Genomic DNA, 20,841 nt, shown 5'->3' with positions numbered 1-20,841 from the left:
CTTCTTATTTTGTTAGAAGACTTGTAATTTTTGGCCCATTCTTGTTGTATAAGATAGTTAAACTCTAACAACAAATATTATAATTGTTTTACTTGAAAAAACAAACATTATAATTATTCTCTAAAGAAACATTATAAACCATTTATTTTTGGCTTTGTACAAACTAAGGAAAAATATAATCAAGAAGATTGATAAAGATATTCGCTTAAATTGTATTTTTATATTACTTTTTTTTAATCTTTACGAATCTTATTTTCAATTTCAATAGATAATTGCTCTTTTAAAAAAATTATATTTTTTATTTTATTAGGGGCCTATTTTCACATGAGAGCCGAGCCTCCAATAACTCAGAGACGACCCTGTTAAAGAGTGCCTTGGAGGCACTCGTTAGCATTTCCCTTTAAAAAATATACATAATGTATTTTGTTATGCGGGTTAAAAATGCTCTACCCACGACCCATAGGTGCTAGCTCAAATGAGTACCCGACTTTTTAGGAAAGGATTAAAAAACTTATAAAAATTCGAGCTCAATATTTAAGACCTATATCTTACAATTAATTGAGGCTTGACGGACTAATCCATACGAGCTAACCAGTTTTGACAGCTCTAGTTTTGGGATCCTCCAATGGATAAAGAATAGTACATCCATCTAAAAAAGAGGTAAATTTCCTTCTCGCACGTTCGTATAAAGAATAGTATGAAAAAATGATGTCGGCAACGCAAGGAGATAAACTCTTGTGAATCTGACTTATTTTGTCACTAACTTATTGCGTGTGCCACCTGGTATCTTACAAATACGAGGCAGGTTCGTAAAAAGTAAAAACCACTGTTTATAGCATGCATGTAGCCTGTCTGTCTGCATGTGGCTATGAAATTATAGTGTTTACAGTATGTGACATCATACAAATGAGGTAAGATATGTGACATCATACAAACGAGGTATATATGTGACATCATACAAATGAAGTAGGTATTTATGCAATTTTTGGAAAAAGTATAAAATATTTATATTTTTTGCAATAAAGTAGGGTAGAATATATTTTTTCTTTCCATATTTATACAATTATTAGGTGCAACTTTTAAAACAAATTTATCTTTATTGGTAAAAAGCATTAAAAAGATAAAAATAAGATAATGAGTGTTTGAGAGAGAACGTTGTATAATAGTTAGCACAAAATTGTTACATAAATATCTTTTAAAGAAAAAACCTATTTTAAAATATCTAATAAAATATTTTTCACTTAATTGTATGTTAGATCTCTTAGAGCATCCACAATGGAGACCCTCACATTTGAGGTTTTAAACGGGTCTCACATGGACACTTCACTTTTTTATTATTTTTTAATAATAGTATCCAACAGATACTCAACCACTCCAATAGAGATTCTCTATCAAAAGGTCTAAATTGGTCCTACTAAAAACTATTTATTAATGAAAAATAAGAAAAACAACTCAAATAATAATTATTTTATTGAAAAGTGGTATGGGGTCCACTTAAGATTAGGGTCTTAAGTAAGACCCAGTCTTAAGAGACCCCCAATTTTTTTCCCACATTGGAGGTACCTATTAGGTACCGGGTCTTAAATGGTAAAAATCTACCAATGTGGATGCTCGACCATCTCCATTGGGAGAGTCTTAACTATTTAAGACCTGGTACATATTAGGTACCCCCAATGGGGAGAATCTTTTTCAGGGTCTTATAAGATCCGGAGTCTTGCTTAAGACCCCTACTTTTAAGCGGGACCCGCACCTTTTAATATTAAAAAATTGAAATATAATGATATAAAGTTATTGATAGTTGATTAGTGGATCCCATTTAAAAAATTTGTGTGAGATCTAGGTTTGAGTGATCGAATGTTTATTAGATACTACTATTAAAAAATTATAAATAAGTGATGTGTACACGTGAAACCCATTTAAAAATCCAAAAATGAGTGTCTTCATTGTAGATGCTCTTATGTTTATTTTAGATTTTAAGTTGTTCACTTGTGTTTTAAAAGTTTCAAATTATTTTCATATGGTTTAAAGATTTCAGTTGATTCAAAACCTTATTTACAATAGAATAAGTTAGTTATTTCCACCATATAATTTAAGTTTAATAGAACAAATAAAATAAAAAATATTTACTAATTAATTTTGTAAATAAGTTAAATTCCAACACTAATATCTTCAACCCAAATTTCTAAGATGGATCCCAATATTTTGGTAAGTCGGGTCAAAGTCAATTATTATAAATACTTTTTTTTTTGAAGAATTATTATTATAAATACTTGTAAAAACTATTGACGAGGTAATTCATCCAATTTAAGAAAATTTTGATGTTTTTTTTTTCTATGCTAGCTAGGTAGGAGATGAATTGGTCCACCTACCCAACTCTACTTCAGTTTAGGTAAAATTACACTTTTAGTCCCTTTACTTAATTTTAGGTAACAATTTGGTTCTTTGTCTTTTTTTCATTTTCATTTGGTCTTTTTTATCCATTTTCATATACATTTTCAAACTTCAAATCTAATATTCTTATGCAAACATATACGAGGATCATATATTTGAAGATTGAAAGACCATAAGAAAAAAAATCATGAATTTTAAGCTTAAAAATTCATATGAAAATGGATAAAAATGACCAAATTGAAATGAAAAAAAGATAAAGGACCAAACTGTTACCTGAAATTAAGTTAAGGAACTAAAAATGTAATTTTGATTTTATTAAATGAGAAAGAAAATGTTATCATGTGTCCTAGAGTCACAAATTATTGAGCTAAACTAAATAGAAGTATATTCACAAAATATAAAGTTAAATATAAAAATATTTTCTAGAGTTTTGTGCATTGAATTATTCAGAAGTTTTAAATTGTGTAATCAACTTAAGATTTATATTTTAAAATAACTTAACTGTTCATTTAGCGCATATATTATCACCGAATTAATATCTAAATTACCCAACTTCTTTTCTTTAGGTTTAAATCACCGAATCTACTTTATTCACTACACTAATAAAAAAAACTTAAATTTAAAACATATCTTAGAAATTAGGATTTTTTGGTTAGTGTTTTGAATAAAGTATATTCTTTATATCCAGATGCTTTATTCCTTGTTTATTTCATGGTTGTGCATAGGGGGTAAGTCTAAAACTGTCATTTCTCTGTGTTTCTGGAGTTGAAGATAGGAGGTAGGACTAAAACAGGAAAAAACATATAGTTCTGGGACAGTTTTGTTCGATTTAAAAGAGAAGAACCATTTTCGTGAGCTTGTCAAAATGCAGGGACCAAAAGTGTAATTAAACATAATATCGTTAGTGGGACTTGTAGGGACATCACTTTCATTACATGTGGGGTCAGAAGATGGAAATATGTGATATTGTATTCGATCAACTAAGTTTTAAAATATAAGAGACGTATTTAAAACTTAAAATATACACAAATGAATTTGCTATAACACACCCACTAGTTTTTATGTGGGATTATTTTAGCAAGCTATACCTTAAGGTGTACTTAACTACTTTTTAGTTATCATTTGTTAAAATAGTCCTTCTAAAAAATATGTGGGTTTATTCTAACAAATGGCTATAAAAGTTGCTAACGTATATCCAGAGGCAGATCTCCTTGGAGACCCATGGGAGCCATGACATTCCCCAAGTTTTCTATATATATGATATTAGGCAGATCACAAGTTTCACTTGGTTGCAATGGATGCGGTGCCATGCTCTCAGTGAAACGCCGCAGGTTCGAGTCCTACTTCAGCGGGGAATTGAACTGGCTTCCCCAGACTATAATAAAAAAGAAACAACCATCAGACTTTTGATTTCCTAGCACCAGAGGCTGTTGACCTTCTACATAGATTTCAAAAGGTCATGCATAACAATGTCATGACTCCTAGGTTCAGAGTGTTTTGTTTACGAGGATTGGTTTTGCCATCCAAAAAGGTCTAGCGGCGCAGCTTGTTGCCTGCTTGCCTTCTATTCAAGTGTAAATAATGGTTTATATAATTATATATTTAAATTACATATTATTTTGGATCCCCATCAAATTAACTCAAGATCCGCCATTGCGTACACCCATTTATTTTTTAGAAGGTGTCTTATAGCAACATACACCTCAAGGTGTATTTATCAACTTTTTAATTATAACTTGTTAAAACACATATAATTATCATTTAAAGATGTTTATCTTGAAAAAAATTCAGAAATATCCTCATCATGAAAATCTTTTGAAGAGAGAAATATTTTGTTGACATTGTGTCAAATGACTCTGATTTTATCGCTTCCACTAAATGAATTATTTTCTCTCTATTTCAAACATTGTTGAACATGACCAAATAATCATAATTATCATTATTCATGTTTTGATTAAAATAATAAACTGAGATGAATATTAATCATGATACATGCTTTAGGTTTGATGTGACAATATGACTTCTCAAAAACATAATTCTTAATTCTTATGTGCAATATCCATTTTTTATATACCATACCCAATACTTTTTGATAGATGCTAAAAGAGGGATATATATATATATATATATATATATATAATGAGAGAGAAACATAGGATGGGTAGAAAAATCCAAGATGGATTTAATCAATGAAGAATGTAGAGAATTAATCTCTTGCATATGTTTAGGGGGGAGGGGTTAATTAGAATGATAAGAATTAAACTCTTGCACATGTTTAGGGGGAGTTTAATTTCATATATATGAACATTCACTACAAGAAAAACTGCATTTTTGCGACATTTAAAATGGCTGATTGCGACGGTTAAAAGGGTCGCAAATGCACAACTGTGGCTGTTCCCCAACTGTCGCGGATGTTGGGGTCGCAAGTGTCTTTTGCGACCCTTCATAGAACAGCCGCACCAACTACCACAAAAGGCACTGCGACACTTGCCAACTGTCACAAATGAAGAGATTCACATGGATTTCAAGGGACTTGCAACGGTTGCTAACTGCCGCAAATGTCTAATTTAATATGCTGCGACAGTTGTTTGAACAGTCGCAACTGTATAATTTTTTTTTTTTTTTTTAAAAGTCACAATCTCAAAATATAATTTAATATGCCCTGATTTAAAATTTTTTCTCTAGAATTTGAAGACAATCTCAAAATATATTACTAAAGACTTAAAATGCAAAATATACATAAATTCAAGAGTAAGAAGTTTGATCCATACATCAACTTAACTAAAACAAAATATATACAGTGCCAAGTTTAAACATTTAAAAAACGAAACACTAGTGACTGAACATTCAAAACAGCTGTAGCAAAATTAGAAGTCCATAAAAAAACAGCTGTAGCAAAATTAGAAGTTCCCTAGTGATGTTGCTTCAATGATCCTCAAGGCGGTGGCTAGACTCAGATGAATGTCTACCATCTCTTGTTTCTAAATTTGTTGGCTGAAAAGAAGAAAAAAAAAAAAAAGATAATGATTAGTAGTAAATTGAAACGCAAAATATTGAAACTGAAAAGAAAAAAAAAACACCAGAGATATCAAATATATCGATAAATGGCACAATATTCGAGTACTTGTATTGCTCAAAAAAAGCATCAGAAGTGTCAAGATACAGGTAAAAACACAACATTCAGTAGTGACAAAAATAAGCCAGTCATAGCAGTTATACAAAGACAAGTCTAAAGACTCTTGTAGATATCAACTTCTAATTTTATTTTTAAAAGAGAAGATGTTTTTGCAATAGTTTGGTAAGAGTTACCTCTTTGTCTCTAGAATTTTGCACTTGCATTTGCATTAAAAAAGCAACTTGCGCATTCAAGAAATCAACTTGTGAAGCCTTCTCCTTAAGAGAATCAATCTCAGCTTGCATTTTCAACATTTTCTCATTAGTCTCGATGGAAGATGAGGCTAATCTAGTAGAGCGACTAGAGATTCGAGATGGTGTTATCCCAAGCCCCATAGAACGGACATATCCAGCATGTTCCTTTCCAAACACTTTGAAAAATGCTTCATTCTCACATTGAGTGTTTTGCATTTCAACTTGCAATAGTTCCCGCATATACAACAGTTCATGAAACAAGTAAATAAAACAGAACATCAACAAACTTTGACAGTGATAATGTCAAACATTTCATAAATTAAATAAAACATAAACTTTCATTTTCCCCTGATTTCCATTTTGAAGTGTTACAAATTTTACAGGTCTCCCTCTCTTCATCTTCACCCCAATAAAGCATACAATCGTTGGGACATGCAGGTATCTTCACATAATTCATACCAAGTTTTGTAATTGTTTTCTTTGCTTCATAGAACGAACTTGGAATACTTGCAAATTCAAATGCATCCTTTAATAGCTCTAAAATCATTGTCAACGACTTATCACTCAACCCACACAAACACTTGATGTGATACAACTTTAACAAAAAAGACAATCTTGAATATCTTGTACACCCTTCATACAAAGGTTGTTCTGCATCTCTAGTTAATTCATAGAATTCTTTGGCTTCATTCCTTTCTTCACTTACACTTGGTATCACATCTTCATCTCGATCAATCTCTTCATTTGATGCAATGGGTTCCTCATTTGTCTGATCCCTATCAACTCCAAACGCATCATTGATCATGTTTTGAATAGGATCTTCAACAACCACCGTGTCTTGACCTATATTTGGAATAGTACTAGTTGAGACGTGTTATCGCGATTTTCGGGTGTCAAGTCATTAATTAGGCTTGAACCTTTCAATCTTTGATATTCTCTATTTTTTCTTGGGAAGGGCAAAATTGAGAAAAAACCCTTAGATTCTAAGTTCGGGGGTCGCTTTCGCTACGGGAAGGTGTTAGGCACCCGGAACGATTATGGTATTCCATAAGAACCGTTCTCCTAAGTCTATTTCTACGCTTTATGTTTTATTGCCTACTTAAAAAAAGAAGTTTTATTTGAGTGAAGAATAGGGGAGAGAAGATGATTGAGATTTTATTTTTATTTGGCTTGGAGGAGTTTTAACTCATTGCCTACGTACCCTTTTAAGGGATCAAAACCAAACGTAGTTCGTTCTCGAAAATTGTTTTTGTTTTTGTTGGTTGATTTTAAGTTTGAAAAGAAAAGAGGAATTTTGAAGAATGGAGGTGAGAGGCCTCAAGGGCATAAGATTTGGAAAAAGTGAGGTGGAAGTAGTTATTTTGCAAAATAAAGTCTAAGCATGATTAAAATTTATTAAAGATTTTTTACTTAAGAAAACAAAAGGAAAATGAGGAGTTTTGACTCCTATTTTAGAAAAAAAAAGTTTTCAAGTGAGGTTATTCACATTTTTTGAAAAAATGATTTTTTTGTCTAAGCGTTGTAAAACCTAGGCATACATCTAAACATACATTCCCTAATCATGCATCTAGAACATCCATGTGGGGTGTGTGCATGTGTCGGTGCTCGTGTCGGTGTACATCACTTATAGTGTCCATAGTCCTTTACATTGTCCTAGTTACATTCTATGGTCTTGCAAAAAATTAAAAGATGAATTTAAACTAGCCTAAAATATTACATAACCATTAGAAATACAAGAGAGAAAAATTGCAAAAAAATAAAACCTAATCTAATAGGAAAGATGATGTAGTAAAATGCTATGAGATGAGTGAAGAATAAGTCAACAAATGTTAGCAAAACAAGATAAGAACAATGCCATGAGTGATAAAACAATCAATTGAACATGAAATGAAATGGTAACGAAATGATGGAAATAATGAGAATGAAAGTTGCTTAAAATGCAAGAAACACCTAAACCATACCCAAACAGCAATACAATCATAAAATCAGTATCACATATACCATAGAATTACATACTAATTGTTCATGATTCATATCTAAACTTATGAAGAGCAAACATGGCAAGAAAATCACAATATTAGCCTAAAAGAGACAAATTAACCAAGAAAAATAACACCTACATTTTTTATCATTTTTAAACCATTGAAAAACATCACAAAATGGTTAAAATGTATCAAGAAATATATGACAATTTTTTAGGAATTTTTTAGAAAAAAAATTAGGCACACAGAGGTTCAATTAGCAGAAAAATAGGGTGTAGGTAGCAAGCAAAAGCAAGAAACGTGCAGAAAATTAAGCCCAAACCCAAAGCCCAAACACACAAAAAACCAGATTACACAGGAGGCGTTGGATTGATCCAGGGAGGGAAACCCTAGATCCAACGGCCAGGAACAAAGGGGGTTGGACCGGTCTTGAACCGGTCCGGTTCACTGGCTTTAAAAGGGGGGAACTCCGGTTTTTTTTTTTTATTTCTTCCTCTCCTTCTCTCTCTTCTCTCACTCTAGTGAGAGAAGCTCTCACTTCTCTCTTCCCTCATCCGCGCCGGTTTCTGGAAATGGAGGAAGATCTTCATCTTCTCCGGTGAGGCTTGTTCCTCCGGCGCGGTGGCCGGCCACCCAAGGGTGGCGGCGCCGCCGCCGGAGTTGAGCAAACTTCTCCGTTTTCAAAAATTCTTACATTTTTAGATATCCTTTTTTGTCCTGAACACGAATATGGCACTAGATTTTGCATGCAAAGCGCGAATCAACGTAGATCTTGAGATCTTTCCTTGCGGTTTTCGAAATTTTTTTTAGCTTTTTTTTTTTAGTTCTTTTTGAATGAAAGCTTTTGGAACTTCATAGATCTACATTGGATTCGTCTTTGTTGACGTTCTTGAACAAAAAGATGAAGTTTGAGTTTTACCTGTGATTTTTGGTTGGAGATTTCGAATGAGATCTTCGGAAAACTTGAATATTGGTGCGGTTTTGATTTTCTGGCTTGGATCCGAAAATAAATCGGTTCTTCTCTTCTTCTTCTTTACCGGTCCGAATCCGCTTCTTTCCCTCTTCTTCTCAAACTTTCGGATCCTTCGTGATCGTGCTTGGATTCGTTGCTAAAGGTGACGGATCCGCACTGGAATTGTGAAGGATTCGGTTCGATGATGATGATTCTTTGATGAATCACTGAGAACTGTGATGAATTTGAGTTCTGGATAATTTTTTAGGGTTTTTTGTTCTTGGTGATTTTTTCTGTTTTGATCTAACAGAAAAGAGAGAGAAAATCTGGATCTGTTTGTGTTGATGTGTCACTGACTTTTTGACTGTGCATTGAATGCGCCTTTTATAGGCTGCCACTTGTATTTGAGACCCAATGGGACACTGCCACCTGGAATTGGACCTTGCTGCAAAAAGAAAAAATAAAAGGACTAATCTGCAATAAAAAAAAAGACTAAAAAAAACAAAAAATGCGATTAAAAAAAAGTATTGGACAAAAATGCAATTTTGGGACCCTTTTGGGGGACCGAAATGTAAATAAAAAATAAAATGAATTAAAATTGGTAATTGGTAAAAAGGTAAAGTGAAACGAAAAATAAAATCAACAAACGGACTAAAACGAACAAATTACCGACATGAGGTATTTTAAAATACCTCCCTGTCGGAATTTTGACAGGAAAAGACCAAAATGCCCCTAGGGACTAAACTGACCCAAACTGACTCAAATGCAATTTTGAAATGATTTTTTTTTTAACAAAGACTCAACGATGATTTGTACAGACAAATTGAAAAGACTCAGAGGCAAACACAGGGACTAAAATGGGTTCCACTGCAGGAAATGACCAAAATACCCTTTTGTATGATTTTTGAAATAAAATGCAAAAAAAGTAACGCGACGTTTCAGAGAGTTCTTAAATGACTTGGAATGTCAGAAAAGACAGAGGCAGTAAAATTCGTTTAAAAAGAGAGTAAGGATTCAGAGTAAAATAACAGAGAATTGACAAATATCAGTTGTTAAAAAAGAAATTTGACCGAGTATTTTTAGGTCCAAAATCAGGGTATAACAGCTGCCCCTATTTAAGTTTCTTTGTCTGGAGGGTCAAGAGACGGAGTCTTTGGCTTGACGGGACGAAGATACTTAAATATTAACATTTGCACCGTGTTTGGATGTAAAAATACGCTTGTACATTTTCAAATATCATGAGTGCCATGCAACATTTGGATTATGAATGCGAGACAAACGAGAGTTGGAACTAACAAAAGATGTCGTATCCATTGCGGGATTGGTAGACATTGGCACGATAACAGATAGCAGAATAGGTAGGGGACTAGGAACGAATTGACGGGTACAAGCTGCTCTTGGATTGAGCTGGGCACTTGATCGGGAATAAAAGCAGACAAACAGGTGCGAGTTGTTCTTGGATTCGAACTGGTCACTCGACCGGAGACATAGAAAAGGTAGACAGGTACGAGTTGTTCTTGATTCGAACTGGTCACTCGACTGAAAGCAAGGCAAATAGACAGGTGCGAGCTTGTTCTTCGATGCGAACTGGTTACTCCACCAGAGACAAAGACCAATAGACAGGCGCAAGCTGCTCTTGGATTGAGCTAGCCACTTGACCGAACAGAAACAGATAGACAGGTACAAGCTGTTCTTGGACTTGAACTAGCCACTTGACCAAAATCATAGACACATAGACAGGTACGAGCCGTTCTTGGATTCGAACTGGTAACTCGACCGATAACATTGAAAAGTAAACGGGTACAAGTCGTTCTTGGATGCGAACTGGTAACTTGACCAAACAGAAACATATTGACAGGTACAAGCTGCTCTTGGATTGAGCTGGGCACTCGACCGGTAACATAAACAAATTCACAAGGGATTAGTTTTTTTTGACAAAATATAGGTTGAAATTGACTTGACGTCAATTTGATTTGAAAGGTAGAAATTGACCGATATTGTTGGCTTACAAGGTTTTGACAGAGAACCTGACATAAGTATTGAATTGAAACTGATGTTGACATTGGAAATGCGATATGCATGGATGGTATAACAGTTTCATTAAATGCATGGGCACGTAATATGCATGATTATGCATGTATGAATGCTTGTAATGCATGACTGTTGGCAGTTTGTAGACACAGTTTCGCAGAGACAGACAAGACATTGGAGTATTGGGCACGTAGTGGCTCGTGCTATATTACACATTCCTGGAAATCCTCTTTGGAGATGACGTCGTTGGGAGACGTATCGGAACCATGGCTGAGGGCAGGTAGCTATGCAACTTGCTAAGGATAGAATCTTGGGAGACTTTACTGGGAATAATGCCGGATGTATCGTGGACGTCGCATCTGTGGTCAATGCTTTTTGCATGTTATTTTCTCAATTTTCCAACATTCATTTTTTTGCATCCCATTTTTGCCTGGATCGCCCTTTCGGGTTTTCGATCCACCAGGGAAATAAATTCTTTTCAATGCCCCATTTTTGCCTGAACTGCCCTTTCGGGTTGTCAATCCAGCGGGGTGCTCATTTTTGCCTAAGCCGCCCTTCCAGGTTTTCAACTTAGCGAGCCTATTCATTTTTATGCATTTTCATTCTGTTTTTTCATTCTTGCCATTGACCACAGACTATCCTGGAGGAGAACCTGCTTGTAACACATATTGAAATAGACATCAACATACTCTCGCTCATGCATGTTTCATTTGAATGTACCCTGTTGCTCAGGTTTGCTTTTCAAAATAGACAAAAAGTTTTCAATTTTCAAAATGTTTGTTTCAAGCATTGTCATTATCAAAATAGAAAGAAAATGTTTTTGTATATAGCTTTGAAAGTAGAAGAAAAATAGAGTTTCAAACAAAAGCACAAGCTCAAATTGATGTATAAGAGTGGTGGTCAGCCGAAGGCGTGACTCCACGGATTTATAAAGCTTGGAAAATGGTAATTTTTATTGGTTGGTGGTACATTGAACACGGTAATCATTACATTTCCTGAAAACTTTGAATTCGCAAGCATAGGAGCTTTTGATGAAGATGGTCATTAATAGCTGCAGATGCCCTAAGGGGGACGGTGGTTGGTCAGATATAGTTACTTGCCTTTTGTTTCAATCTCATTTTTGCATGAACCACCCTTCCGGGTTTTCGGTTCATCGAGACGCTCATTCTTGCCTGAGTTGCGTGCAATCTCAGCGAGCTTTTCATATATATTTTTTTTTGTGTCCCTTATTTTTGCCTGGACCGCCCTTTCGGGTTTTCGATCCACCGGGAAGCGCATTTTTGCCTAGGCCGCCCTTTCGGGTTTTCGACCTACCACGCTGTTCTTTTCATATTTCTAGGCAAAGTATTTCTTGACTATATCGGCATTCACTGGATTTGGAAGTTCTACACCATCCATGTGTGTAAGGATTAAAGCACCACCGGAGAAGGCCTTCTTGACAACATAAGGACCTTCATAGTTAGGCGTCCACTTGCCCCTTGGGTCGGGTTGCTGGCTCACCCTCCTTTTCAATACAAGTTCCCCTACCTTGAATTCTCGAGGATGGACTTTCTTGTCAAAGGCAGTTTTCATTCTTGCTTGATATGACTGTCCACGAGCCATGGCATCCATACGTTTTTCCTCAATCAAATTCAACTGATCATACCGGCTTTGGCACCATTCAGCCTCGGATAACTTTGCTTCCATGATCACACGGAGAGATGGGATCTCCACTTCCAAAGGAAGAACTGCTTCCATACCATATACAAGAGAGAAAGGGGTTGCCCCGGTTGAACTGCGCACTGTAGTACGGTAACCATGCAGAGCATAGGGTAACATCTCATGCCAGTCCTTGTAAGTGGTTACCATCTTCTGGACAATTCTCTTGATATTCTTGTTGGCGGCCTCAACTGCACCATTCATCTGAGGTCTATAAGGAGAAGAATTATGATGCTCAATTTTGAATTCTTCACAAAGAGCTTGCACCACATCGTTGTTCAGGTTTGTACCATTGTCGGTAATGATTTTGCTGGGAACACCATATCGACAGATGATGTTGTTCTTGATGAACTTAGCTACCACTTGCTTGGTCACATTGGTATAAGATGCTGCTTCAACCCACTTGGTGAAGTAGTCAATTGCCACTAAGATGAAACGATGACCATTTGAAGCCTTCGGTTCAATTCTTCCAATCACGTCGATGCCCCACATTGAGAACGGCCATGGGGATGAAATAACATTGAGAGCGTGCGGAGGCACATGAATCTTATCAGCATAGATTTGACATTTGTGGCACTTTCTGGCGTGCTGGTAGCAATCATGCTCCATGGCCATCCAGTAGTAACCTGCTCGTAACAACTTCCTTGACATAGTATGCCCTGTAGCATGGGTCCCGAAGGTACCGTCATGTACATCATGCATTAACTGCTCCGCTTCATGTTCATCAACACATCTTAACAATACCATGTCATAGTTTCTCTTGTACAGAATATCTCCATCTAACAGGAATCTACTGGCCAATCTTCTCAGGGTCTTCTTATCTTGTTTGGAAGCACCCGGCGGATACTCACGGCTCCGCAAGAACTGCTTGATGTCGTAGTACCAGGGTTTATAGTCAACCACATTTTCACCAGCCTGATCGATCACATCCCCAATAGCAAACACATGTGAAGGTCTTTCAAGGCGTTGCACTTTGATTATTGGCACATCATTCCAATGGTTTACTCGAAACATGGAGGATAGAGTAGCAAGAGCATCAGCCATTTGGTTCTCATCACGAGGAATATGGTGCAGCTCAACCTTTATAAAATATGTCAGCAAACGTCTCGCATAATCACGATAAGGAATCAACTTAGCATGATGGGTCTCCCATTCACCCTTTATCTGATTGATGACGAGCGCGGAATCTCCATAGATGTCGAGGTGTTTGATTCTCATGTCAATTGCTTCCTCGATCCCAAAGATACATGCTTCATACTCAGCCATATTGTTTGTACATTCGAACAGAATTCTGGCGGTAAAAAGGATGTGATGCCCCTGTGGGGATACAATGACTGCCCCAATTCCTTTACCATAAGCATTGACAGCACCATCAAAGACTAAACCCCACTTGCTATTGGGATCTGGACCTTCATCAATCAACGGTTCTTCGCAGTCTTTTGATTTTAAATACATGATCTCTTCATCGGGGAAATCGAACTCAATTGGTTGATAATCATCAAGAGGTTGGTAAGCAAGATGATCGGCAAGAATGCTACCTTTGATTGCCTTTTGAGTTTTGAACACAATATCATATTCAGACAAAAGCATCTGCCAGCGTGCAATCTTCCCAGTAACAGCAGCTTTCTCAAAGATATACTTTATCGGATCCATTCTGGATATCAACCAAGTTGTATGACTCATCAAATAATGACGCAGGCGTTTAGCGGCCCAGGCCAAAGCACAACAAGTCTTCTCAAGCATTGTATACCGAGTTTCACAATCGGTGAACTTCTTGCTTAGATAGTAGATAGCATGTTCTTTCTTTCCAGTCTCATCCTGTTGACCAAGTACGCATCCCATGGATTCATCAAATACTGCCAAATACATAATCAAAGGCCTTCCTTCCACGGGTGGGACAAGGATAGGTGGTTCCAGCAGGTAATTCTTGATGCTATCAAAAGCTTCTTGGCATTCATCATTCCATACAATAGGCTGATTCTTTCTGAGTAGCTTGAAGATCGGCCCGCAGGTTGCGGTCATGTGAGATATGAATCGGGAGATGTAATTTAAACGCCCGAGGAAACCTCTGACTTGCTTCTCGGTCTGTGGAGCTGGCATTTCTCGGATGGCCCGGACTTTATCAGGATCGACTTCAATGCCCTTTTGGCTGACAATGAAGCCTAATAACTTCCCGGATCTGACGCCGAATGTACATTTGTTGGGATTCAATCGAAGCTTGTATTTTCTCAACCTTTCAAACATCTTTGTCAAATACTCAACATGTTGCTCCTCATCTGTTGACTTCACAATCATATCATCCACATATACTTCGACTTCTTTGTGAATCATGTCATGAAACAGAGTAGTCATTCCTCTTTGGTAGGTAGCACCAGCATTTATTAGGCCGAACGGCATCACTTTGTAGCAGAAAGTACCCCATGGAGTGATAAAAGACGTCTTTTCTCTATCTTCAGGAGACATTTTGATCTGATTGTAACCGGAGAAACCATCCATGAAGGAGAACACCTTAGACTGAGCAGTATTATCAACAAGCACATCAATATGAGGTAATGGAAAGTTGTCTTTTGGACTGGCTTTGTTCAGGTCTCTGAAGTCAACACACATCCGGACTTTACCATCCTTCTTTGGCACAGGTACAATATTGGCAACCCATCAGGGTACTCAACTGTCATGAGGAAACCCGCATCAATCTGTTTTTGAACCTCGCTCTTAATCTTGAGAGCCATATCTGGATGAGTCCTTCTCAATTTCTGCCTGACGGGAGGACATTCAGGCTTGGTGGGGATCCGATGCTCCACAATCATAGGATCTAGACCTGGCATATCTTCATACGACCATGCAAAAATATCCGGATATTCCCGGAGGAGTTGGATGATCTTCTTTTTAACCCCTTCCTCTAGAATAGCACCGATCTTGATTTCTCGCTTGTTCTCCTCGGTACCTATGTTGATGAGCTCAATCTCTTCCTGGTGAGGCTGAATGGCTTTCTTTTCTTGCTCAAGTAGCCGAGTGATCTCATATGGTATGTCATCACCTTCCTCATCTTCGGCTTCATACACTGGGAACTCAAAATTCGGAGGGAATGCAGGATTACTGTGCCCAACGGGTTTATTATAGTTCAATCTGCGTAAAATGATTGGATGATTTTAGAAGGAGGTTTTTTTATGCAGATTTTTGAAATTAATAAGAAAATACAGATGTTTTGGTTTTTTCTGGCATTACCATTATTTCCAAGGGAAAAAGCACTAAAAAAGCAGTCGTGGAAGAAACGACAAAATTTTTATTAATCAACGGCAATGCCGAAACAAACATGCCCTTACAGAAAATATCACTCTCGCTTTGGGCAGAGCGAGAGGATTGTTATTTTGAAAAAACAAGATACTTAAGCAACAAGGTATATTACTCAGAAACATGCATGATTGAGGGAATGTCAATGGCATCCCAATCTCTCGCAATGCCTCCTGGTATAACAAATACAGGCCTCGGGCCAAATCCGGTTGCTTCTTCTGTGATTGCGTTGACAAACCCAGCACTATAGAATGCCCCGGTGGAAATTCCTGAAGTTGGGGAGAAGCCAAGACCTTCCTTATGCTTGTTCTCACGAAGCTGTATTAACTTGCCCCAGCCGGCAGCTTGACCCTCTTGGACGGCTCTCTGTGCATCCTTCAAAGAAGCCATGGCAGTTCCATCCCTCTTAGGCTCCGTACCTTCGACAGTTAATCCTTGAAAAGCGGTCCCCTCTGCAGACCCTGCCTCTATGCAAGAGAAAGATGATAGCTGGCTAACCAGGTATGCTTCCTCTCCATGAATGGTAACAAGCTTTCCACTTTTTGCAAATTTCAACTTTTGGTGCAAAGTAGAGGTCACTGCTCCCGCGTCATGTATCCATGGTCTCCCCAAGAGACAGCTGTAAGAGGCATTAATATCCATGACTTGAAAGGTGATTAGAAAGGTTTCGGGACCGATAGTTATTGGCAAGTCTATCTCCCCGAGAACGCTCTTGCGGGTTCCATCAAAGGCTTTGACCAGAAAAGTGCTCCTCCTCAAGGGAGTTCCCCGGTAACTCAGCTGATCCAACGTTGACTTGGGCATCACGTTCAAAGATGAGCCAGTGTCTACTAACACATTTGAGATCATGTCGGACTTGCAATTCACAGAGATATGCAAGGCCAGATTATGATGCTTTCCTGCTTCGGGCAATTCATCTTCACTGAATCACAGGTTGCTGCAGGCGGTAATGTTTCCCACTATACTACCAAAGTGATCCACAGTTACTTCATGATCCACATAAGCCTGCTCCAATACTTTCAAAAGGGTATCTCTGTGGGCAGCGGAACTCAGGAGTAGAGACAAAATGGATATCTTCGACGGAGTTTGCAGCAGCTGATCTACAATCTTATAATCACTTCTTTTGATCAACCTCAAAATCTCGTCCAGATTAGAATCCTCTATAGACCGGCCTGGTTGGCTCGCGTCTCTGTTAACGGGAGAAACATCAGTCGGGGTTGGTTTGTCAATGGGTGGCACGGTAGGCGTAGCTGCCTTCTTTTGAAACAACGGTGGACGGACTCTTCCGCTTCTAAGGGCTGCTGAAGTTCCTTCGGCGGTATTGTTCATCACAGCCAAGGACACCAGAGGCACTTCTACTCCGTTTTCGATTATGGTAGCATTATACTTGTACGGGATAGCCCTATCTGAAGTATACGGTACCGGTCCGGGCAACCTTATCACCAGTGGCTCAGCATTCTCCTTCAAAGGCATACTCTTGACAGGCGGATCGTGAAAAACTGGCACAATCACGCAGACATCACTAACAGTCAAAAAATTATCATTCATCAAGCTTTGGATGTCATCTTGAGCAGTGTAGCAACCCAAAGGATTACGAATGCATCCTAGGCACTTGGCATGATCATGGCTGAACAGAGAAGCTTTGCACAGCTTGATGTGTAGAGGCACCAGAGGAGTTGCGACGTTACGGACATCAAGTCTAGGAGCTTCCTCACATACTTCGATCATATTTACAGCGGCATGATTTGGAAGAGGATTGTCGAGGACATGTGGGACATTATTCTCAAAAGTCAGCTTTCCTTGATCAATGAGCTTCTTCACGATATACTTCAAAGCATAGCACCCCTCGACATCATGACCCAGGGCGCCTTGATGAAAGTCACATTTGAGATCGGACCTGAACCTTGGAGGCAACGGATCAGGTGGGGGCTTGCCCTGTCTGGTTGTACAATGCCCTCTATGGAGTAAAGTTGGAAGCAACTCAGCATACAACATCGGTATCGGAGGGAAAGTAGGTCTAGCTTGCTGATTTTGTTGTTGTTGTTGAACCGGCAACTGTTGTTTCATCTGTTGAGCAATTGCATTAACGGGTACTTGAGGTTGACCCGGTGGCAGAGGGTACTGATGATAAAATGGCGGAAAGAAAGGATGCTGAGAATACGGCACATATGGGTATGACGGAGGCATTTGGGCTGCATTGATAGGAGCAACAGTAGCCATGGATTGACCGGCTCCAGCTGACACCATCCCTACTTCCGTTTCTTTCTTCTTGTGGTGTCCATTACCATACCTCTTTGATGCATTCACAGAGGATTCAGCTTTCTCGAACACAATGATTCCTTCCCTGACGGCTTCTTCCAGACGGGTTCCCATGGTGACCATCTCCGAAAAGTTATTCGGGGCAGCAATGATCATTCTATCAACATAATCCTTTTTCAAGGTCTTTAAGAATGTCTGGGTCATTTCTTCTTCATCAAGAGCGGGAGTAATGCGAGCAGCTGCCCCCCTCCATCTCTGTGCGTATTCACGGAAGCTTTCCTCCTTCTTCTGGGAGAGAGATCTGAGGAATTCCCTGTTCGGCTTCAATCGGGTGTTAAACCCATAGTGGCTTTTGAAAGCAGCGGCTAATTCATCAAAGGTATGGATGTCATTTTTGCTCAAACTAGTATACCACTCTGCAGCATCTTCCATCAAACTATCCTGAAAGCAGTGGATCATAAGGGAATCATTGTCTTTGTAATTGCCCATCTTTCGGACGTACTTGATGATGTGGTTCTGGGGACAAGTTAGCCCATTGTATCGGTCGAAGTCCGGGATTTTGAACTTCTTAGGGACATCCACCTTTGACACTAAGCAGAGATCTTGAGTTTTGAAAGAGTCCGCATTCCCTCGATTGGCTTTGATCTCATGACGGAGTTCTTTAGCAAGTTCCTCCATCATCTCTTCCATGGTTTTGATCACGGGGATGCTTCCGTGCTGTGTGTTGGTGTTAACACCTTGAGGCAGGGTATGCACAAGAGGCTCGGTGACAGATGCCGTTGTTTGTGGCAAAGTAGCATTGATGGAGCCAGCATTTGTTGTAGGGATCAGAACATTGTTAGCAGTGCCCGAAGTGCCCGCTGCAGTACTGGGAGTGAAGAACGGTGGAAGCCCATACGGAAACCCAGCTGGCATAGCAAAGCGAGCGTCTGCAGATGCGGTTGGGAGCATGCTTGTAGTCACCGGTATAGCTGTGGCTATAGGGATAGCCGTGGCTGATTGTTCTTGAGCGGCTAGCAGAGCAGTCATGACATCATTAGCTTTAGCCAATTCTTCCCTTAGAGTGGCTAACTCGGTACGGAGCTGAGCATTCTCTTCTTCCATGGCTGCCGAATTCTTCTTTCTGTAGAGTCTTGCCGGTGTATTCTGTCTGGTTCGTAAATTTTCCGAGCACGAGCCACCTTTCAATCTCTGTGGCAGAAGAACCAGGAGGCAGTGAGCACTTGTAAACCTTTTGTGGCTTGATGAATGATGCACATGATGCATGATATGTACAGATGCAAATGCAAAAGCTTTCTTTCCTTTTTTTTTGGACATCGAAGGATTTTTAGACAAATTAGGAGTTTTGTAAACAATATCTAAACAAGCAAAGCAAAACGAAGCGTTTACAAAATGAATCCCTTTGAAATACTAAGCCAAGGGAAGACTTTTGAAATATAAACAAATAAAACTCTCAAGCATAGGAAGTAGTGGGATGATCCTCAGACTCAGACTCCGAATCCGAACCGCAGTATCTAGCATAGAAGTTGCGTCGTCCTCTGGCTCTCTTGGAGTCCCGCATAAGTAGCTCATCCTTTCCTTCAAGTTCCCTTCGGACCTTAACCAATTCCTTCTTCAACATCAGGTTCTCATGAGTCTTCTGCTCATCCTTACCATCCAAAGTCATGATTAGATTCTCAGTCTCATTGTATCAGGCCTTCCACATTTGTTTCTCACGACTTTCCATGGCCAGATGCTCCTGATACATCTCCTGAGTAGTGGGAGGTAGAGGTAAAGGTATAGATGGAGCAGATGCAGCCACATGTCTCATAGCGGGGTATGGCATACCAATCTCTTCGGCTCGGTTTATTACCCACTGAGTATAGGCCTCATGAGCAATACCAGATCTCACACCCAAATGCTTCACACTCTTCCTACGGACCTTAGACCAAGCCCTTGTGAAAGCCTCCCTTTGTCCGGTGGGGGCGTTCGAATAATAGAAGAACTCCGGAGATGTAGCAAGATTGATGGGCTTTGTCTTCATAGGGAACCCAAACTGTCTCATAGCAAGCTCCGGATTGTAGTTAATTCCCCCATGGGTACCAAGAAGAGGTACATTGAGAAAGTCTCCACAACCAGTAATAATTTCCTTAACATGAGCGGCAGGAGTGATCCAGACCACCTCGTTAGGAGAGAGAGCCATCATCCGCTGTGAACAGGACCAATCCTCCGAGTTGTCATGGAAGGAGCTCGGAAGGTGAGAAATAAACCACCTATATAGGAGAGGCACGCAGCAAAGGATATACCCACGACCTTTGAGAGTCCGGTCATGGATAGCATGGTACATGTCAGCTAGCAAGGTAGGAACCGGATTCCTAGAATGGAAGATCTCAATAGCATTCATGTCCACAAAGTTGTCGAGATTCGGGAAGAGAATGAGCCCATAGATAAGCAATGCAAGAATAGCCTCGAGTGCGTCCTGACAAGTAGTTTCGAGATTAGCTTGCTCAAGTAGATACTTGGAAGTGAACCCTCGGATGTGAGACTTGGTAGTAAGATGCTTGGAGACATCGGAAGTCTTGAGATAGAGATCCTTAGCAATAACCAGAGGAGTAAGAGAAGCCCCGGGACCGGTGAAAGGCGTCTTCTCGGCTATAGGTGAATCCAATAAGTGGGAATAAGCCTCAAGAGTAGGGACCAACTGGAAATCCGGGAAAGTGAAGCAGCGGAAACTCGGGTCATAGAATTGCACTAGAGTGTGCACGAGCTTCTCTTCAACATTAGTCCGGAGAATAGTAAGCAAACCACCATACCGGAGTCGGAAACCCGTTTGATTCTTCACCTTGAGTGCCAACTCTCTCAAACTAACCAAATCAACCTCCTTGAACT

The 20,841-nt window shown here is 38.9% G+C and overlaps 1 protein-coding gene across 1 annotated transcript; it reads right to left on the bottom strand.

Moving 5' to 3' along the window:
• Positions 1-5,105: 5,105 nt before the first annotated feature.
• LOC11411889 (uncharacterized) lies at positions 5,106-6,028 on the bottom strand. Its single transcript, XM_024771955.2, has 2 exons — positions 5,701-6,028; positions 5,106-5,385 (listed from the first exon to the last, which is right to left on the bottom strand). Exons 1-2 carry the CDS (start codon positions 5,998-6,000, stop codon positions 5,317-5,319), a joined length of 369 nt encoding a protein of 122 aa, XP_024627723.2. The 5' UTR covers positions 6,001-6,028; the 3' UTR covers positions 5,106-5,316.
• Positions 6,029-20,841: the final 14,813 nt, after the last annotated feature.

The sequence above is a fragment of the Medicago truncatula genome, chromosome 8 (assembly GCF_003473485.1).
Source record: "Medicago truncatula cultivar Jemalong A17 chromosome 8, MtrunA17r5.0-ANR, whole genome shotgun sequence".
NCBI classification, from domain to species: Eukaryota; Viridiplantae; Streptophyta; class Magnoliopsida; order Fabales; family Fabaceae; genus Medicago; species Medicago truncatula.
The sequence above is the reverse complement of the archived record's forward strand: the minus strand, read 5'-3'. Positions and strand labels throughout refer to the sequence as shown.

Excerpts from the sequence above, each read along its gene's own strand:
- LOC11411889 (XM_024771955.2), bottom strand. The coding sequence starts at position 6,000 with ATGCGGGAACTATTGCAAGTTGAAATGCAAAACACTCAATGTGAGAAT. Across the intron at positions 5,386-5,700 it reads AAAATTCTAGAGACAAAGAG|CCAACAAATTTAGAAACAAG; the intron begins GTAACTCTTACC and ends TCTTCTTTTCAG.